We start from the raw sequence: 21,743 nt of genomic DNA, 5'->3' as shown, positions 1-21,743 counted from the left end.
TTCCCTTTACTTGTCCACACATGATGCACTTGATGAAGAGGCCTCACCGACTTTGTTACACAGTGCCCTCAGCCGTTCATCATCTGTGGTGATTTTAATGCCCACAATGTGCTTTGGGGCTCTGCAATTACTTGTCCCAGGGGTAGAGCAATTGAGAGGCTTCTCCACAGCGACTGGGTCATTCTCTGCCATTGATCTCTCGCTTTGCTCTCCAGCTCTTGCCCACAGTGCTCAAAGGGAAGTGGTCGATGACTTCCACAGAAGTGATCACTTCCCGATCCGGATTCTCCTGCCAGATGGCGTGGGCCCCGAAAGAAAACTGCCGTGATGGGTGCTCAGTAGAGCCGAATGGAGACTCTAGAACCAGTTGGCCCAGTTCGAACACTGTGCAAATGTCAAGGCATGGGTGGATCATATTACCCTCCTTGCAACTGCAGCATCCATTCCACAGTCCACAAGCCACCAAAAGAGGCATCCTGTCCCTAGGTGGAGTGCCAAATGCCACTCTGCAATCAGGACCAGTCATGCGGCTCTGTGTAGGTTCTGTCAGCCAACTGCTGAGAATGTTGCAGACTTTCGGGTGGTGAGGGTAAACGTCACCGAATTATTCGAGAGAGCAAGAAGAGGTTGTGGCAACAGTTCTTGAATACCATTAATCTTTCCACCAAAAGTTTCATTGCGTGGGAGACAATCAGGAGAATTTCTGGGAGAGGAGGGAGGTGCCCCATGACTGCTGTAATGAATAACTGCACTCTCCACACAGATCTGTGAGACATTGCCCAGACTATGGCGGTGTATTTTGCCACAGTTACTGCAACAGCCAGTCAGGATCCGGGTTTCCAGTGCCATAGAGCGGTTGCTGAGAGGTATAGTTTTGACTTCCAGTCCACCTCTAATGCAGTTTAAAAATGCCCATTCTCTATATGGGATCTGGATTCTGCATTGTCTGCGGCTTGTGACACATCCCCTGGTCATGACAGGATCCTTTACAGTATGCTATGGCACCTCACAAGGCGCAACAAAGATTCCCTCCTCACACTTTTTAATGATATTTGGGCATCAGGTCGCTTTCCTGACTCGTGGCGGGAGGCAGTTTTAATTACTCTTTAAAAACCTGGGAAAGACCGCACATGACCAAGTAGTTACTGTAATTTGCCCTCACTAATTGCATGGGAAAGACCTTGGAGTGGATGGTCAGCTGCCACCTTGTCTGGATCGTAGAATCCTGGCAACATCTTAGTCGTTTTCTGTGTGGGTTCAGGTGGTTTTGTTCCTCCTTTGATAACCTTGCCCTCCTGGAGGTGGCTATACAACAAGCTTTCCTAGGCCGTCGCCATCTTCTAGGTGTATTTTTTGACAGCGAGAAGGCCTACGATAGTACTTAGAGGCGTCTCTACCTGAAGCAACTTCATGAATGGGTTTTTCGTGGTTGTCTTCCCATTTTTATTCTGTCTTTCCTTGCGCCACGATATTTTAGATACCAAGGTGGTGACGTCCTGTCTGATCACTTTGAGCAGGAGAATGGTGTCCCTCAAGATAGCGTTTTAAGTGTGACTGTCTTTGCCATAGCTATTAATAACATTACGTCCATAGTGAAAAGTCCTGTCCAGTGTTCCATGTTTGTGGATGATTTCTCTGTTTTGCTCTTCTAAAAGTCTCGCAACAACAACGCGTCAGTTGCAACTTGCTCTTAGACGTTTGGATGAATGGGCGCAGAACAGTGACTTTGTTTTCCACCAAGACGTCCGTGTGTGTTCTTTTTCACTATTCTCGTTCGATTTTTAACCTTTCCTGAATTGAGGATGGGGGACACTGTCCTTACTTTTAAAAATGTGGTGAGATTTCTGGGGCTCATTTTTTACTCGAAGCCTTCGTTGTTAACTCATCTTAAAGGCCTGAAACAATGGTCACTTAAGGCTTTAAGTATTTTAAAATGTCTTAGCCACAGTACGTGGGGAGCAGACAGGACTTGTCTGCTCCTATTTTACAGGGCATTTGTGCTATCTCGGCTCGATTATGGGTGCATGGTGTATTTGTCTGCAAGACCACCTTATTTAAAGATGTTGAATGTTGTGCACCATTAAGGGATTAGGTTGGCTGCTGGGACATTCAGAACTAGCCCCATACAGAGCCTCCGTGCAGAGGCTGGTGAACTGCCACTTCATATGCCAGGCATATAAAACTATGTCCACACCTGCATACCGTACCGTTGCTCAGCTTCCTCTGGCATGGCTTTTTCATAACTGGCAATGAGCAACGAGGCGCTATGGGATTCGCACACAGGATTACCTTTCTGAGATTGATATGGCTGGTCTTAATGTTTTACGTTGAGGTTGGAGCAGATTTCCACCTTGGCTCCTCCAGAGACCCAGACTTATTTTAGATTTGACTGATTTTAAGAAAGATAATATGCCAGATTTTACATTCCAATCTCTTTTTTTTAACATTTTAGATGTGCATCACAGTTTTACCGTCGTTTACACTGATGGTTCCAAACAAGGGAATTTCCTTGGCTGTTCCGCAGTTTTCCCTGATCATGTCATCAGGATTCACCTGCCTGATGAATATACCATTTTCACAGCGGAGCTCCATGCAATCCTGAAAGCACTGGAGAAGATGAATCATATTCGAAGCACTCAGTTTCTCATCTGCTCCGATTCCCTTAGTGCCTTACAAATGCTGCAGAATCAGGATCTGTACCCAGCTGAGGAGTTGATCCAGCTGATATATGACCAACTGTACTAGCTCCAATGACGGGGTAAGCAGCTGCCATTCTGGTGGGTGCTAGGTCATGTCTGAATGTGGGGCAATGAACGGGCCGATTGGGCTGCTAAGGGCAGGATGTGGCACAGTGTCCTATTCCCTTGCAGTCTGTCATTTCTGCACTCCACAAGAAGTGGATGCAGTTGTGGGAGGAAGTGTTTAAACTTAGAAGAGTGTTCCTGGAGCCACTCTGTAGCAGTTCTGGACATGTGGGGTGTTGCATTGCCTGCTGAAATCGCCCAAGACTGTCGAAATGCACAATGTACATGAATGAATATAGGTAATCAGACAGGATGCTTAATGTATGTGTCACCTGTCCGAGTTATATCTACACCTTTCAGGGGTCCCATATCATTCCAACTGCACACGCCCCACACCATTACAGAGCTTCCACCAGCTTGAACAGTCCCCTGCTGACATGCAGGATCCATGGATTCATGAGGTTGACTCCACACCCATACACATCCATCCGCTCGATACAATTTGAAACAAGACTCATTCGACCAGGCAACATGTTTGCAGTCATCAGCAGTCCATTGTCTGTGTAGATTGGCACAGGCAAGGCGTAAAGCTTTGTGTCGTGCAGTCATCAAGGGTACACGAGAGGGCCTTTGGCTCCAAAAGCCCATATCAATTATGTTTCATTGAATGGTTTGCATGCTGACACTTGCTGATGGCCCAGCATTGAAATCTGCAGGAATTTGCAGAATGGTTGCATGTTGAGTGTTCTCTTCGGCCACCATTGGTCCCGTTCTTGCAGGATCTTTTTCCGGCTGCAGCGATATCAGATATTTGATGCTTTACCGGATTCCTGATATTCACAGTACACTCGTGAAATGGTCGTACGGGAAAATCCCCACTTCATCCCTACCTCAGAGATGATGTGTCCCATCGCTCGTGCACCCACTGTAACACTAGATTCAAACACACTTAAATCTTGATAACCTGCCATTGTAGAAGGATTAAACGATCTAATAACTGTGCCAGACGCTTGTTGTCTTGTATATAGGCATGCCGACCTCAGTGCCATATTCTGCTCGTTTACATATCTCTGTATTTGAATGTGTGTGCCTATACCAGTTTCTTTGGCACTTCAGTGTAGTTCTAGGTGATATTTTCTGTGACCTATCTGAGGCATTTGACTGTTAATCACATATTCTCTTGGATAAACTGAGGATTTATGGAACTGATCGTATGGCAAACCAATGGATAATACAGAGTGATTCAAAAAGAGGTTACAAACTGCCATGGCATGTTGGGCGTTCGAGAAGAATCATTAATCCCATAGGAACTGGGGGTCGCAAATGGCTTCTGGTGCTACTAACTGGCATTGCAGTTATTTAGTCGCATTCTATAAATGGGCACCCACTACAAGTGGGAGAGTTTTTGTCTAGATGCATCGAGAGAAGCCTGACATCATGTTCTGCGTTGAACAAAGTGCCTTGTCAAACATACCTGGGTTTCTCGAAGGCATCCTGCTAGTGCAACAATGATACACGCTAGGCCCTCTGACGATGTAAGAGATGTTTCATACACAAGGCCCTTCAGATAACCCTAACAGGAAACAATCAATTGGAGACAGATTGGGTGATTGTGGTGGCCATGTGACTGGCTGACTGCGACCAGTCCAGTGGCTGGGAAATCATTTGCCTGCTGAAACATGCGGAAGCTCCATAATGCTGACATTGAATGTGGTGACGAATAGCCATGGGAACATCCTTAAGCATGTCTTGAAGGGATCTCCAGTGATACCAGCCCACACGTTAAGGGTAAATTTGTTTTCTGAGGCAAGCGTATATGTAGCATGTGGTTTCACATGTGCTCATGTATGCAGGTTTTGAACATTCATCACACCCTCGAGGGAGAACGCAGCTTTATTGGCGAAGAGAACACTGTGAAGCTTTGGTCTGCAATGGATTCCTGCTGAAAGCATTATGCAGGTCCCATGTGCTTGTTGTTGTCTGCAGGTTGCAATGCCAGGATGCATTGGTAATGAAACACATGCAGTCCCTTGTCATGTGCAATGCACCAGACAGATGGCTAGGGGATATCAGTGGAATGGGATACATCTTGTGTACTTGTTGATGGCTGCACCCTATCGAGAATGCACATTTGACAAGAGAAATAGTTCTTTTTGCTGATGACACTAGTATGTAATCAGTCCAAACATACATACAACAACAGAAGAAATGGTTAATAATGTTCTTAAAAGTATTACTTTATGGTTTTCTGTGAATGGTCTCTGTTTCAAGAGGTTTATTTCCGCACATCTAGAGGTATTGCACCAATAATAAATGTAACACATGGTGAGGAAATAATAACTAGAGTAGAAAATGGAAAATTTGTAGGTGTCAATATTGATAAAATTTAAACTCGAAAAATACATTATGAAACTCCTAAAGCATTTCACTTAACTCAAATTTTCACTGCAAATCCTTGTAAATCTTGGGAGAGACAAATGAGTAAGCTAACATATTTTGCGTATTTTTATTCAATACTGCAATAATGTTCTAGGGTAGTGCAGTTTTCAGAAAATTAATGTTCAATGCTTAAAAATGTGCTGTAGAAATAATGTATGGTGCTCACCTACATTAATGGTGTAGACATCTGTTATGGTTTATTCCCTCACGAAGATCATTGTAATTAATTTACTGCAGTTCAAAAGGAACAATGATGTACATTACTACAGTACAAGAGGACACAAAGTGACGTAAGTTACTCCACATTAATGTTGTTGTATTTATCACAAAAAAGGTTCCACAACGCTACAACCAATACGTTTGATCACTTACCCCATGATGTAAAATCCCTGGAGCACAGAAAAGTAAAATTTGAGAATAAACTGAAAAAGTTTCTCCTTGACAACTTCTATTCCACAGCAAAATTTTTAATTTTGTAATGTGTCAAAGGTGATTTTAAGAATCGAAATAGTACTTAAAAATTGTAGATTAGCATGTAGCCATATTTACATATGAATGGGTAATGTGAATGTAAAATGACTCATTCCACATCATTGCAATAAATCATACAAAAGATCCATGGAACAAGAAACTATCTACCTGCATACTGATAAATAAGCAATTGTTCTTTTTTAACTTTTTAACATTGCCCTCCATGACTTTCTTGATACAGTAGCATATTCCCTAGAATGTTTTATACTGCAGCCATTTCAGAGACTCAAGATCAGTGGTAAATGTAATAGAGCACATAATAAAATTTTAGCCCTGTATAAAGCAGTGTTTAAGTATAAATACTTCAACAGTGTGTAGAAGTTCAAAATTTGTTCCATGGAACTGCTGTAATTGTACATAACATGCAATTTTCACATATTATTGTATAAGAACATTGAAGTTTGAAAATGTGTGAGAAAGGAATGATGATTATTTCTAAATTTTTAAATAATAGGTGGAAAAGTGGAATTACCCCAGGAAAGTGTAAATTTTTTGTGTACTAGCACATTTGCAGTTCTGCATGTAATTTTGTAGATTGTAACTCAGTGGGAATTTTTGAAATTGTGAAATGGTAGTTGCTGCATTTTGTTTTAGGACAAGACGGTTGTTGTGGCTGATTTTGGGCTAGCACGTATAATCTCCCAGAATCCTGTGGGTGTGAGTGCTGCAGATCGAAGGCGTTATGGAAAACGAGGAACTGGTCCAGGAAGCAGACGCTGTGAAAGGAAAAAACGTTACACAGTTGTAGGAAACCCTTACTGGATGGCACCAGAAATGATGAAGGGCAACAAATATGATGAAAAAGTTGATATATTTTCCTTTGGGATTGTGCTATGTGAGGTAATGAAACAGTTTACCATAATCTAGCATACATATCCCAGACTACAGCAAAGCCACTGTTTTAAAATTATCCAGAATATAAGTTGTTACTTGCTAACAAATCAATGACTGCAGTTATTACGTCTCTTTACACATAACTTATTCTGTATTGTGACTTTGTTGATGTACCCCTTAGATAGGATAGCTTAATATAGGGACCCCATCAGTATCCTAATTGTTTGAATTTACATATGTATGGCTGCATGTAGTCAAAAATAAAGTACACTTTGTAAAAAACAAGTTAGGATTAGTGTTGACAGTGTAATCACGTTTATAATGTTGATGTAAAAATTTCGGTGCACTGTAGAATGATTGAAGCACTCAGAACCATGGAACTAGTACAGTAGTTGTCCAGTCACCATCATACTGTACCTATTGCATTTCTTGCTGCTTTTCGCATCTAGCTATTTCATTTCCAGTAAATCTCACCTTCTCAAGAGCAAACTCTGTTGGACCACAATATGAATTTTCCTGTGCTGACTTGTCACCACTGTAGGGCAGTAATTCAGTATTGCAGTATTTTATTGAGAAAATGTAGACTGGCATCATAAATGCCTCAGTTTCACACAAGCTCTGATAGATTCATAGACATGTGAATCTATTACCTTAACCTTATTGAAGCGAGACTTGTACATAAACAAGGTCCCATGACCCATGTATTCCCCGTGTGCTTCCATATTGTTGGTTGAAATTAAGTCAGCAATGGTATTTTATTCCACAAGCATTCCAACTGCTTTCACCGGAGACTACAAGGTGTGTGAGAAAAGTAATGAGACTGATTTTTTTTTTATCTACCAAAGTTTTTATTTTTTCAAACAACAATATTGTTCCCTTCAGAGTAGTTCCCTAAGGCTGGGACGTTGTTCCCAGTGTGCTGAAAGGCTTCAGATGGTAGGGCCTTCAGCGTGTCAGTCATGTTCTTTTGCATGTTCTCCAGAGTCCCAAAATGACATTCTTTTATCACATTTTTCAATTTAGGTAAAAGAAAAGGTCACAGGAACACAGATCAGGTGAAAGGGGGGGGGGGGGGGGCTGTGGAACAAAATTCCATGGTGAAAGTGGCGATATGACGTGGGGCATTGTAATGATGTTGCACCAACTAGTCTACAGTGTTTGGTCTCACTTAATCCACACATTTCCTGACCCTTTTAAAGACATCTTCATATAACACTTGGTTGGCTGTTTGTTCTGGAAGAACAGATTCTTTATGCACCATACCCCTACTGTCAAAAAATCAAATCAGCATTGTTTTGATCTTTGATTTGCTCATTCGAGCTTTTTTCGGTTGAGGAGATGTCAAAGTGGCCGGTCCTCAATTTGCTGCTCTCTCAGGATCATACTCAGAAATACAGGATTCGTCACCAGTGATCACATGACTCAACCATTTGTGGTAATTTGGAAATACTCTCAAGATGATCAGAGCACACATTCCTTCAATTGTCCTGCTCAGTTGTGAGGTTTTTCAGCACCATCTTTGGCACAAACTTTTCGTATGTGCAGATCTTCGGTCAGACATGTTTAACAGGTTCTCCATCATCTGTATTGTTAAACATTGGTTTGAACTCTCAAGAGCATGCACACATTTGAAACTTTTGTTGGTTCTTGAAATTGATCTCCCTGAGTGAGGTTCATATTCAACCTGTTCTCGGCCTTCCAAAAGTAATTTGCACCAGAAAAGAACTTGTTCTCTTGATAAGGAACGTTTCTCATTGGCCTGTTTCAACTTTTCAAAGGTCACACTCACAGATTCTCAAAGTTTAACTCAAAACTTGATGGCATAACATTGCTCTAAATTGCACTGTTCTATTTTTGTAACACACAACAAAAAACACAACTTCACTGATTGGGGTCTCTCAAATCATGTGTGACTGTATGGAACTGAAACTTGTACTGAGCATCTTGAAGGGATGAACACCCTGGTCTACACAACTAGAACAACACAGTGTTGGCAGATTGTTCAGTGTTGTCAGTCTCATTACGTTTCTCACACACTTCGTACATGCTACAAATGACCTGAAGTACTGCATGAGACCATAGTTCTTTAAACAGTTTTACTTAAGTTCCTTTCTTATGCTACACCAAATAACACTCCACTACTAGTGTGTGCATCTTCTACATATAGCTAGTGAGAATAGCTTAAATGTGTGGTACTTCAGTGTCGATCCAGACATTTCAACTGATATACTACAGTCTAGAACAAGACTCCAGTATTAGAAACTGGATAGAAATCAACAAAACAAAATATAAAGTTGTGAAAGAACATTTGAAGAACTGAAAGAGAAGCTTCTAACTACTTGTAATCTTCTTGAATTACTGAGGACTTCCCCTTTCCAATGAGTTTTGTCAAACTTACATTTTGATAATTGCTGATTTTCATGGCCTGGCACAAACTGATTGAATGGATTACAAGACAGTAAAAGGTCGGGTATATTCCTTGTCAGAAACTAGCAAATTTTTCTAAGAATGGTTCTGATAACAATAGGTTGCATATCATAGTTTTTCAAATAACTGCACTACCAGATTTGTGCAAGTTGAGTTATTCATCACTGCTGGTATGACACAAACTATTAAAATCCTTGGAGTCTTCTTTTAGTGACATTTGTGAATACAATATGCTTGGTTGTCAAGTCATGTTATTTTGTACAAAACCTGGAGATTTTGAGAGCTCTCTTTCCCATAATCATTAACATGAGTAAAAAGTACTGACTGTTGGAGCAGACAGTGTTTCACTTGTCACTTTCCCTCCTTTCTGAAAGATTCCAAGTGCTGTTACTGTGTCTATATAAGCTTGAAAACACCAATCCCAGCAGTCATTACCTTTTATTCGAGACTGCTAAGGTGGAGACAAATAGAGAATTTTTACTGAATTGGTGCATCGTGAAAACAGAACATTTTACAAACCACTGGTGTCTGTCACCATTTAGTCTGGAGACTGGTTTAATGCAGCTCTGCATACTGGTCGATCCGGTACAAGGTTCTTTATCCCCACATAACTGCTACAGCCTACATTCATTTGACCTGCTTACTATATCTGTGTCTAGGTCTACAGTTTTTACCCTCATACTTCTCTGCATTATCAATTTTACTCTTCCTTGATGCCTCAAAATGTGTCCAGTCCATTAATCCCTTCTTTTTGTTAAACTGTACGATAAATTTCTTTTCTCACCATTTCGATTCAATATCTCCTCCTTAGTTACTCAATTTACCCTTCTAACCTTCAGCATTCTTCTACAACATCATGTTTGAAAAGCTTCTATTCCCTTCTTATCTGAACTGGTTATCACCTCTGTTTCACTTCAGTACAAGGCTACACTCCTTACAAATACCTTCAGAACAGAGTATAACAACTCATTGAAGTTGAGAATGAGCATTTGCACCTACTCGTGAGCAAGCAGAGCAGCTGCAGCGTAGTGGAAAGTGAAGGAAATGCGCAAGCATTATGTGGTCTTGACAACACGGGAGAAGTGCTAGCTGTGAAATAGGGGATAGTCAGTTTCAACAGTGGTGCCAGATAATAGCAGTATTCTGTAACACTGACAGTGTCTTCACACTTCACTCAGCAGTGTGAGAAATCTTAACATTTTACGCAAAAAGATTGCTTTGCAAAAATTTTAGCATATGAGACCATTAAGTCAACACTGAGCAAAATTGCGGCCCCACTCCCAGCTCTGCTTCTTGGCAAACTTCATTGCCACACAGCTGAACATTAAGAGAGCGAGCCCCCTGCCAGCATGGCATATCAGGAGGCCCCCAGCCACGCCCTCTGCCCAAAGAAAAATACAAATGAGATCATGATGTGACATACATTCAAACCTCTGTGATAGGGTTTACAACGGAGTAGATATATTACTTAAGTAGAACTAGTGGCCTTAATCTGCAAATGATGGTCACATCTTGTCTATTCATTCATGACCAAGAGTGTGATGGGTGTCGGCACGTCGCGGCTCGACATGGTTCTACAGATGTGATGTCAACTTTGCTGACATCTTTTTTAGAATGATACCACCGTCCTCAAAAACCCTTGGTAAAGACCATGTCTCCTGCATCAAATACTTTCAGGATGTTCAATTTACAAGGGCTGTACATGTGTTACCGTGTTGGAGGAAGAAAAATAAAAAGAAGAAGAAGAAGAAGAAGAAGAAGAACCGGAAGGAAAATCAAGTTAAGTGTGCTGTTTTGATGAGTTGCAAAACTGCACAGCTTTTAGCATAATCTGTTTGCCCTTTCACAGGTGGTGATTTAATAAAAATATGCTTCGTAGGTACGCTAGAATATGTGGTATTTGTCCACTTCAGGTAGAATAGTTCCACTTTGTGATGTTATCAAACATGACAATTGTGCATTCCCCACCGGTTATGATAGACGATGTTCAGAGCCAGTTTGGATAATCCTCGTAAAGTGTGTGTTGCCTGTTCTGTAACACACTATGAAATTGTAGAAGCTGCAAGCACATGTCTGGATGTAGCATTCTTGACAGCTTTGAAGGAAGTGTAGAAAATATAGGTTTGTCATGGAATTTATTAGTTTCCATGTCTAGAGATGGGCGTCAGTCATGTAGGAGAAAGAAATTAGGATTTGCAGTTAACTGAATTGGAAAATAAAAAAAAGCTTTCCATACTCAATTTGTGCTGATCAGCTGCTTGAAGTAATTAATGTGTAAATTGACAAGGAATGTAAAAGCATCTAGATTTTTCTAAGCATTTCGTTCATGATCAACTTTATCGTTTACATTTGTGTCAGTGTGGCTCCCTGTCCTATTTTTTGTGGTGATAGAGGGGGCTACAGTACTCGCCTCTCACAGACCTGCACTTGCTGTCTGCTCCTGGAGCGCCTTTGCTGTGAAGCCCTGCTTCAAAAAATACTTCCTAACATTAAAATTTGCATTGTATGTCAACAAATTCCTCTTTTTCAGAAATGCTTTCCTTGGTGTTGCCAGTCTACATTTTATATCCTCTCTACTTTATCCAGCTTCAGTTATTTTACTGCCCAAGTAGCAAAACTCATCTACTACTTTCTGTGTCTCGAGTCCTAATCTAATTCCCTCAGTCTAACCACCAAGTGAGGTGATACAGTGATTAGCTCACTGGACTGGGATTTGGGAAGATGATGGTTCAAATCCGCATCCAATCATCCAGATGTAGGTCTTCCATAATTTCACTAAATCACACTAGCCATAGGATAGTTCCTTTGAAAGGGCACAGCAGGTTTCCTTCCTCATACTTGAATCAGTCTGAGTCTGTGCCCTGTCTCAGGTGATCTCCATAGTGATGGGTTATTAAACCCTAATTTTCCTTCCTTCCTTCCTTCATCCCTCCCACCATAACACTATTCCCCTCCATTGGGTTTTTCTGAATGTTGTTATGTTAAGGAAGTGAAAGAATTTGAAAATTTCTTTTGTCCTTTTTTCTAGGTAGAGATGAGTCTTTACTAATTCATTACAGCTTCACGCCGTTTATGTAGCCCACATTGTTGTTGTAACTTTTCTCCACCGCTATGCTGCCATTGCCACTGGTTTGTATTTTCCTAACTTAAACTGCTGTCCATCATTCGCTGTCATATAATAGTGTGCCCCCAGATAAATGTTCCAGCAACAAGATTTTTGTCGACGTTCGTGTGGTTATTTCTAAATAGGTTTTTCTCTTCACCTAGCATTCCTTGCTACGGAATTTCTCTGTTGCTTGGTCTTTTGAAATGACACTACCAAGAAAGATCTTTTCACATAAGTCCTGAAGTCTGTCTTGACACCTTGTCATCTTCAGAGCCTATCATACATTCATATTCATCATTTGTGCACAACAGGATTCAAGAGATGATCTAGAGCATCCTGTTCTTATTTATGAAGTAATCTGTGCAGGTTACTATATTGTCTGCAGACATTATGGGCAGTGTATTTTTTGCCATTAATTTTAAGACTTTTGTTTCACTTTAATTAAAGCATCGTCCAGAGAATTGAAAGTGGACAGCCCTTCTGTACATCTCAGTGGTGACAAGCTGTAAGTTTTGCTTTTATAACTGTCTTGGTATAGTATTACAGGATCATTTTTTAATCCTACTGAGTTTTAACTATAAAGGCATAGTAATTTTTTCACGTCTTTTTCACATGCTGCACCAACTTTTAAAATTCATAAAAGAGCTTTTAGTATTGTCATGCTGTCATAAATGAAAGTGCCAAGCACATTTGTGGAGAGGCTACAAGAAATGAGTGCCTTAAGGAAATATCTAATTGTGATTGGAAAATTATGCTCATGTTGCTATACCATACTTGGATGGTTTAACATGTTTCAGAATGGTAACTTCGTTTTCACTTACTTTTTCTTCCTTCATTGATTACTAAAATATGAAATGGTAGCATGAAAATTTGTGATCATCTCTCCTATTAGCACATGCTGGTCATGGCTGTCCTCATGACTACGTTTTAGTGAAGAAGCTTTCTTTTATGTTCATGTCATGCTCCGTGAAAAGTAAATGGTATTATTTTCATCTGGCCAAGGCAAATTCCTTTTCTTAATACATTGCTTTATATATGCTTAGGTGCCTCAAATAATAAAACATACATATGAAGATAAATTGCATTGTTATTGAGATTTTAAGATGTAAAAATGTTTCCTTGCTAATAACTTGTGAGACATCAGGCATTTTTTGGAGTAAATTCCAAAGCTGTAGCATGCAGAGTGCCTTTGTTTAGTAATGTTTACGTTAGGATTAGGTATTTCTGTAATGTTTGTGTCGGCATTAGTTCATCTTTCAAATGTTAGTCTAGAATTGATCTCTCTTTTTTTTTTCCCCCCCACTCTCCTGGCTGTTACTTTTGCCTTTAAGAATGTGGGAAGATGAAGTCATACTGTGATCTGTAGTCCATGTTAATCTGAAGAGAGGATTGGCTGGGTCAAAAACTTCTTCGGTCGGTGGAAGGCAAAGACATTCCATCTCAAATAGGACCAGTCTAGTGTGTCACCAAGGAATTATGTTCAACGCGTTGTACTCTATGTAACTATTTTCCTGTGTAGACTTCAGTGTTAAATTGTAAGAATCACATTCAGTGTGTAAGCTCTGTTCAGGTGTTAAATGAGCGTCATTCTATGAACTCAGTAGCCTGTTTGTTTTTATTCCAGATAATTGGTAGAGTTCATGCTGATCCAGACTACTTGCCACGCTCATCAGACTTTGGCCTGAATCAAAAGGTGTTCCGTGAGAAGTTCTGCTGCAGTTGCCCTGAGCCTTTCTATCGGGTAGCCTTCCTTTGCTGTGATCTCAACCCAGATAAAAGGTACCTGTCATTCTTATGATGTTGGGTATTAGAGTGGCAATGTGCTTGTTATAAATATAAAATATTAGAGAGATCAATATAATGGAAGGAAACATTCCACGTGGGAAAAATTATATATAAAAACAAAGATGAGGTGACTTACCGAACAAAAGCGCTGGCAGGTCGATAGACACACAAACAAACACAAACATACACACAAAATTCAAGCTTTCGCAACAAACTGTTGCCTCATCAGGAAAGAGGGAAGGAGAGGGGAAGACGAAAGGAAGTGGGTTTTAAGGGAGAGGGTAAGGAGTCATTCCAATCCCGGGAGCGGAAAGACTTACCTTAGGGGGAAAAAAGGACAGGTATACACTCGCGCACACGCACATATCCATCTACACATACAGACACAAGCAGACAATTGTCTGCTTGTGTCTGTATGTGTAGATGGATATGTGCGTGTGTGTCTGCTTGTGTCTGTATGTGTAGATGGATATGTGCGTGTGTGCGAGTGTATACCTGTCCTTTTTTCCCCCTAAGGTAAGTCTTTCCGCTCCCGGGATTGGAATGACTCCTTACCCTCTCCCTTAAAACCCACTTCCTTTCGTCTTCCCCTCTCCTTCCCTCTTTCCTGATGAGGCAACAGTTTGTTGCGAAAGCTTGAATTTTGTGTGTATGTTTGTGTTTGTTTGTGTGTCTATCGACCTGCCAGCGCTTTTGTTCGGTAAGTCACCTCATCTTTGTTTTTATATATAAATATTAGAGAGAGAGAGAGAGAGGGGGGGGGGGGTGAAGTCACTGCAATAAATGCAAATGTAGATTAAAATTTTGCTTCAGAATGCAGAAACGCGAAATTTCGTAATAAATACTATTTCACAGTGAATTGTACTCAGCCGGCCGGTGTGGCCGTGCGGTTAAAGGTGCTTCAGTCTGGAACCGCGTGATCGCTACGGTCGCAGGTTCGAATCCTGCCTCGGGCATGGATGTGTGTGATGTCCTTAGGTTAGTTAGGTTTAATTAGTTCTAAGTTCTAGGCGACTGATGACCTCAGAAGTTAAGTCGCATAGTGCTCAGAACCATTTGAACCATTTTTGAATTGTACTCAGTTGAACTATTTCATTAGATATAGTTTGAGATAATATACATATTTTAATTTATGTCTCAGATTAGTGAACATCAGTTCTAGTTTGTTTATACTTGTAGTTGACTGGCATTTTATATGTCCCACTCTGCACTATAGCATGACTGGAAAGCAAAACCTGTTACCTTATTTCCAGCAACCAGAAAGTCTTCTCCTAACTTGCAAAAAGTTACTTCCAGGTACGGATGGCACAGCTGTGAATGCCCACAGGAAGCCTAAATCAGTAATCTCTAGATTTTGTAATCATCAAATCTGTTGGGAAAAGAAAAATAATGCCAAGATGTGTAAAAGGTGTTGCTCCTTAACAGAAAAAATCATTTATATGGTCAGGAACTGCCTGAAAAGTTTGTAAGGGTGTTACCAGACTTAATGTTAAGATGGCCCAGTGGATAGCTTCTCAACAGCTGAACACAGATCAAGCATGAAAACGGGAAGAAGGTGTACTGAACTGTGGAAAAAAAAAGCAAAATAGCAACAGTGAATGGTCCAAGGACGAGAAGTGCAACACAGAGGTACATCAAAGCACAGCGGTGTCATCGTTACGTGGTCACAGTGTTGGACTATAAAGCAAAACTCCCTTTTGCCATATATATATATATATATATATATATATATATATATATATATATATATATATATATATAATTTTTTTTCCACAGTATTATGAACTGTTTGTCCGATTATTGAAATATTTATTCACGTTCTGTAGTCTTGGCATGCTACACAATGGTTATGGAATATCAGTCACATGGTAAGAATACGTTACTGTCACAAGCAAGCATGAATAGTGAGAGCAGATAAGATACTACATAGACATCTCACAGAAATGGAAACAACAAACGGTTGTGAACTCCATTACAACAAAGGAATTCAAGAGTCAAGACTTCAAAAACAGAATGCAACTTCAGGTGTTAAAAATGTATGTTTTGACAGAGCACAGAGAAAGTGTGCGATGGTGAAACTGTTGCATTCATTTGTTGCATCTTAGCTGACAAACTATTACGTTTTCATCATTTCCGTGGGAGTAATTGTGTTCACATTCATACAAATATCTAAACTGGGCAGAGGCATAGCTCACTCTCTTACCAGGTGTACAAGTTAGGTGCGTCGGTAAGAGATTCCTAATACGTGACACACCAGATGTGTTTTCCGGTGGAGGATTCAGTTGACGAGTGTTCATCAGAGCTCCTCAAACTACCGTCTGCCCTAAAAAAGCTTCATGTGCACCCTACAAGTACTCTACTACCCGAGTAGATGCTTCCTTTGTGTAGTGCACCACTGACCTATCAAGAGGAGTCCTACAAATCCCCACATAATAATGCAGGTCTAGAAATCTGCAACCAAGGCCATCACAGAGTTGACAAGAAAACGAAATGCATTTTTCCACAGGTGGTCACAGTTGTGTCTATTCACAGGGGTTCACAGATAAGCTTATAACCACGTCTGCCAGTAGCAAGTGTTTGTAGATGTTGTAGCAGCTTGTAATATTACCTTTCAGTTTCTACAAGCTGTGGGAAATTAAAATTTCAGTCTCTCTCCAAAACGGGGTCTTGCTGTAGGGGTGGCTATCATAGCTTCAGGCATGCCCAAGAATATGGCTTGCACTCACCTGGCTAGCTAGAAGTGTCTAAGAGCTCAGTGACAAAGCAACCTATAATTCTCATGTGCCAGTCACAGTGCCAAGTTCATCGGACACAGTGCTGCTCCTGGTAGCACATCTGTTTATTTTCAGCATAAATTATACACAATGGAAGAAGCTGGTTAACCCATAAATAAGTACCTTACTAGACTAGAAAAATCAGACTACATATTGAGGCTGTGTCCCTCCAATTAAAGTAGTATACAAAAATTTTGATGTATTGCTTGAGATAACTTGTGCCCCACACCACGATCCCAGAAACTTTCCCAAATTCATTTAATGAAAAGTAATCTTCTTCCCAATGTTTTCGCTAAGAATTCACATAACCCATGGAAAATTAAATGGACAAGTGAAAGCTAGGTACTTGCTTCTACAGGTGGCTGTTAAAATAGTTGTACTTTAGCACCCACCTTTTACACATGCATTGCTACCAGACAGCTGTCACTGAATATCTTTACAGCATTGAGAAAATCACATGGCAGGCTATTGAGCATAGCCCAGATTATCATCACGGAAATGAGAAAAGACTCAGGGACTTGACTCTAAACTGTATTAATAATTGTCTAATCCTGTTTCAAGCCTGAAGTTACGCCATTGTAAAGGTCAAACAAGTGTTCACAGTACCAGGTCACTGCGTTCGTAATTTGACATTTTGCTTGACAAAGGCAGTCAAACTGTATCACAAGTTACTTGACACCACCTAGTCTGTCGAACACTGTCACAGTTTACCTACAACAAGAGACTGTTACAGTTGCAAATAAAATTTCTACTGTCTGTGACTTCATTTTCATTAGTTTTCTTAGGTTCAATCTGAATGGTCTTCAAATTACAAAATGTAACAAATGCTTATTACCACTTTAATAAGTAATTACAAAAATTTTATTGTGTCTGCTTATCTAGCTTGTATTGCAGTTTTTGATGTACAGTTTAATATCCTTCCCACTTCAGTAAACTGATGAATCCACTTCTCCCAACCCTTCACTTAATGGTGTTTTACTTCTCTTTAAACTGTATGGACGTATGCCAGCCTTCTGGAAAATTCAAGGAGCCACAGTGGCATTTCCACATGGAACCTCTAAGGATCAAATCAGTGACTTATGCCACTCAGTCTGCCATCATCTTTGCTCACCAGTGTGTTCCTCCTTGCATCCCTTTTGAAGCATGGGAAACATGGCTCCCATGTGAGTCTCTGATTGTTACTGCTTCACTAGTTTGAAAATTGATAAGGGCCCAAACTGTTGGTCTGATTTTGATGTGGATTGCAACAATTAACTTAAAGTTTTCGGCTGCATACAATGAGATTCAAGAAACAATAATTCCTTTTAAATAATCATAAGTTCTTAGGAAAATTTATGTCTGGTAGTGAACAGCAACAGAAAAATTAAGTAGCACTCCCATTTCTGAAGCTGAGTAAGAAGATGTGCAGATGTTGCAGTTCGCTGTTTGTAGCAGCTTAGCAAGTTCTAAGAGCTCTCACATGATGACAGGTAGCTGGGATAACACACATACTGGAGGTTGTGAATTTTACAACCACTGCAAAGAAAGGGGGGGGGGGGGGGAGATACGGCATGGCATGGCGTGTTGTTGTTGTTTTCAGTCCAGAGTCTGCTTTGACGCAGCTCTCCATGGTACTCTGCCCTCTGCAAGCTTCATCTCCAAAAAACTATTGCAACCTACATCCTTATGAATCTGCTTAGTGTATCCTTCTCGTGGTCTCCATCTATGATTGTTACCTGCCACACTTCCGTTGAATACTAAATTGATGACACCTTGATGACTCAGAATGTCTTGCCAACTGACCCCTCCTTCTAGTCAAGTTGTCACAAATTCCTCTTCTGCCCAATTCTGTTCAGTACCTCCTCATTAGTTATGTGATCTATCCATCTAATCTTCAGCATTCTTCTGTAGCACCACAGTTTGAAAGCTTCTATTCTCTTTCTGTCTAAACTATTTATCGTTCGATGTTTCACTTTCGTACATGGCTACACTCCGTACAAATACTTTGAGAAAAGACTTCCTAACACTTACATCTACACTCGATGTTATCAAATTTCTCTTCTCCAGAAACGCTTTCCTTGCCATAGCCAGTCTAAATTTCCATTTGTCTGTAAAGAATTCGTGTTAGTATTTTGCTACCATGACTTATTAAACTGATAGTTCAGTAATTTTCACACCTGTCAACATGTGCTTTCTTTGGAATTTGAATTATTATGTTCTCCTTGAAGTCCGCGAGTATTTCGCGTGTCTCATACATCTTGCTCATCAGATGGTAAGAGTTTTGTCGTGGCTGCCTCTCCCAAGGCTATCAGTAGTTCTAATGGAATTTAGTCTACTCCCGGAGCCTTGTTTCAACTTAGGTCTTTCAGTGCTCTGACAAATTCTTCATGCAGTATCGTATCTCCCATTTCGTCTTCATCTATGTCCTCTTCCACTTTCATAATATTGCCCTCAAGTACGTTGCCCTTGTATAGACCCTTGCTGGTGTTACCTATGATTAAATTATGCTCTGTGCAAAATTCTACTAGGTGGCTTCCTCTGTCATTCCTTTCCCCCAGTCCTTCTCTTTCTTTTCCTACTATCAATTTCCATTCCCTCATGACTGTTAAATTTTCGGCTCCCTTCACCATCTGAATAATTCCTTTTATCTCGTCATACATTTCTTCAGTCTTCTCCTCATCTGCGGAGCTATTGGCATATAAACTTGTACTGCTGTGGACTTTCTGTCTATCTCGGCTACAATAATGTGTTTACTATGCTGTTCATAGTAGTTTATCTGCATTCCTATTTTTTTCCCTCGTTATTCAACTCACTCCTGCGTTACCCCCGTTTGATCCTGTGTTTAAAACCCTGCATTCATCTGGCTAGAAGTCCTGTTCCTCCTGCCACCAAACTTCACTAATTCCCACTATTTCTAACTTCAACCCATCCATTTCCTTTCTTAAATTTTCTAAAATCTGTCTGCCCGATTAAGGGATCTGACATTCCATGCACAGATCTATAGAGCACCAGTTTTGTTTCCCCTGAAAACGTCGTCGTTCTGAGTAGACCCCACCCAGAGATCCGAGTGGGGGACTATTTTACCTTCACCCAAGATGGTGCTATCATCATTTAACCATACAGTAGAGTTGCACGCCCTTGGGAAGAATTATGGCTATAGTTTCCCCTTGCTTTCACCCGTTCACAGTACCAGCACGGCAAGGTCGTTTTGGTTAATGTTACAATGCCAGATCAGTCAATCATACAGACTGTTGCTCTGCATCTACTGAAAAGGCTGCTTGCTCCTCTTCAGGAACCACATGTTTGTCTGGCCTCTCAACAGATATCCCTCTGTTGTGGCTGCACCTACGGTACAGCTATCTGTATCACTGAAGCACGCAAACCTCCCCATCAACAACAAGGTTTATGGGGGGTGGGGGTGTGGCGTAGGAATGGTAAACTTAAAGTTTTGCAGAGAGGATGGGAATGTGTGGACCAATCTGAGAAGGTTATTATGAAAAATTCCAAGACAGCCAGTTGGGTGGTTTTACAGTAGTGTGTAGGAAGTAGATGATGGCTTAAGGACTGTTGAAGAGCCTCAGAAGAGGAGAGATGGACTCAGACAGGGAATGAAGGCACTGGAGAAGTGGTAAGCAAGTTAGGGCTTGGGCAGTGAGCAGTTATGAGACAAGACAGGAACATTAAAAAAGAACCATTTCATCTGTAATCAGTAATGTGGTTGGGTGGTAAACACTTAGGCATTATAGTGTAGAGAGAGACATAACAGAGAACTTAATAACAGATTTTCCATTCACAGTCTGGAATGGGAGACACTAAAAGTAGTTTGCAGGGCTTAGGTGTCATTAATAAGTGTCATGGCAGTTTGACACACATCAGTGGTGTTAAAAGTATATGAAAGATTCTTGTAGTTATGTTCCTGTTAATGTTTCCTTCACTGTAGTTACTCTCCTGTCGGTTTCCTTAAATGTTTTTTTCTCCTGTTCTGTGGCCAAACTTGTCCAGTTGATTGGATTGTCTTCCTACACTTCTCTGGTCCTGCAAACAAACCTAGGATGGTAATGATTATAAAGAATGATAAAGAATATGAAACCGGAAAGAAGCAGCATATTACGTATGATGTGAAGCCAAATCAGTAATACAGCATTTAAGCTACCCATTATGCAATTAAACATTGACTCATACGTTGTCAAACACTAAAACCACTGGAGACATAAAACACCTAATGTTCATATACAAATCTTCATTCAGCTTACTAAGAACATGCATAATCAGAAGCAAAGGGAGAATTTTAATGAGGCTTGTTCATGACATGAAACATTGTTATATATCATCATAATTAAGTATACAGTATGTACATAATCATCTTTGGTATGAAGTAAAAGGCAAAATTAATCCAAAGTAGCACTCTGATCATGCAAAGCATGTCCATTAAATTAGGAGCAAACTATGCTCAGTGAGGTTTGGGTTAAATTATGATGTGTTTCTGCTGAATACTTAATTTGTATGTGAAACACATTTAAAAAATTGTTTGAAAAGACGCTTAAAAGGACAGATTTTAGCATTTTATCTATGAATAAAGAAGTTTTAGATGTTGGAATATCCACAGTATTATGAAAAGGATAAATACACTGTAAAGGTGACATGTTGAGTTGCGGGCGGGCATGATGCAAAGACAGTAGCACATTTAGCTTCAAGCCAAAGTTATCTTCAGAAAAGAAAAGAAAAACACACACACACACACACACACACACACACACACACACACACACACACACACACACACACACACACGAACGAGCAAGCAAGCAAGCACACCTCACGCATACATGACCACTATCTGATGCTGGATTGTAAGTGTTGCACTGAAAGAAAGCAGCAGTCTGGAGTGGAGGCCAGTGAAAGGGGACGGGGAGGGGTGGGGAGACACAGCTGGGTATGGGTGAGGATGGATAGAATAGCGCTGTCTAGTAGAGCATTCTGGGACTAAGTGGCAGCCAGAGAAGGCTTCCAGGTGCAGTTGGGGTGGGGGTGGGGTGGGGGTGGGGGTGGGGGTGGGGTGGGGTGGGGCGGGGCGGAGAGTGAGTAGCAGGAAAGGGGAAATTATGGGCAGGTGTATTGGCAGAG

The 21,743-nt window shown here is 40.7% G+C and overlaps 1 protein-coding gene across 1 annotated transcript in view; it reads left to right on the top strand.

Annotated features, from left to right (window-relative positions):
• LOC124545298 (LIM domain kinase 1) overlaps window positions 1-21,743 on the top strand; it is a 181,397-nt gene that overhangs the window by 144,947 nt on the left and 14,707 nt on the right. Inside the window, exons 11-12 of the mRNA XM_047124194.1 lie at window positions 6,309-6,554; window positions 13,706-13,860. Of these exons, the coding sequence (XP_046980150.1) occupies window positions 6,309-6,554; window positions 13,706-13,860 (401 nt within the window). The remainder of the gene's footprint in view (window positions 1-6,308; window positions 6,555-13,705; window positions 13,861-21,743) is intronic.

The sequence above is a fragment of the Schistocerca americana genome, chromosome 8 (assembly GCF_021461395.2).
Source record: "Schistocerca americana isolate TAMUIC-IGC-003095 chromosome 8, iqSchAmer2.1, whole genome shotgun sequence".
Lineage (NCBI taxonomy): Eukaryota > Metazoa > Arthropoda > Insecta > Orthoptera > Acrididae > Schistocerca > Schistocerca americana.
The sequence above is the reverse complement of the archived record's forward strand: the minus strand, read 5'-3'. Positions and strand labels throughout refer to the sequence as shown.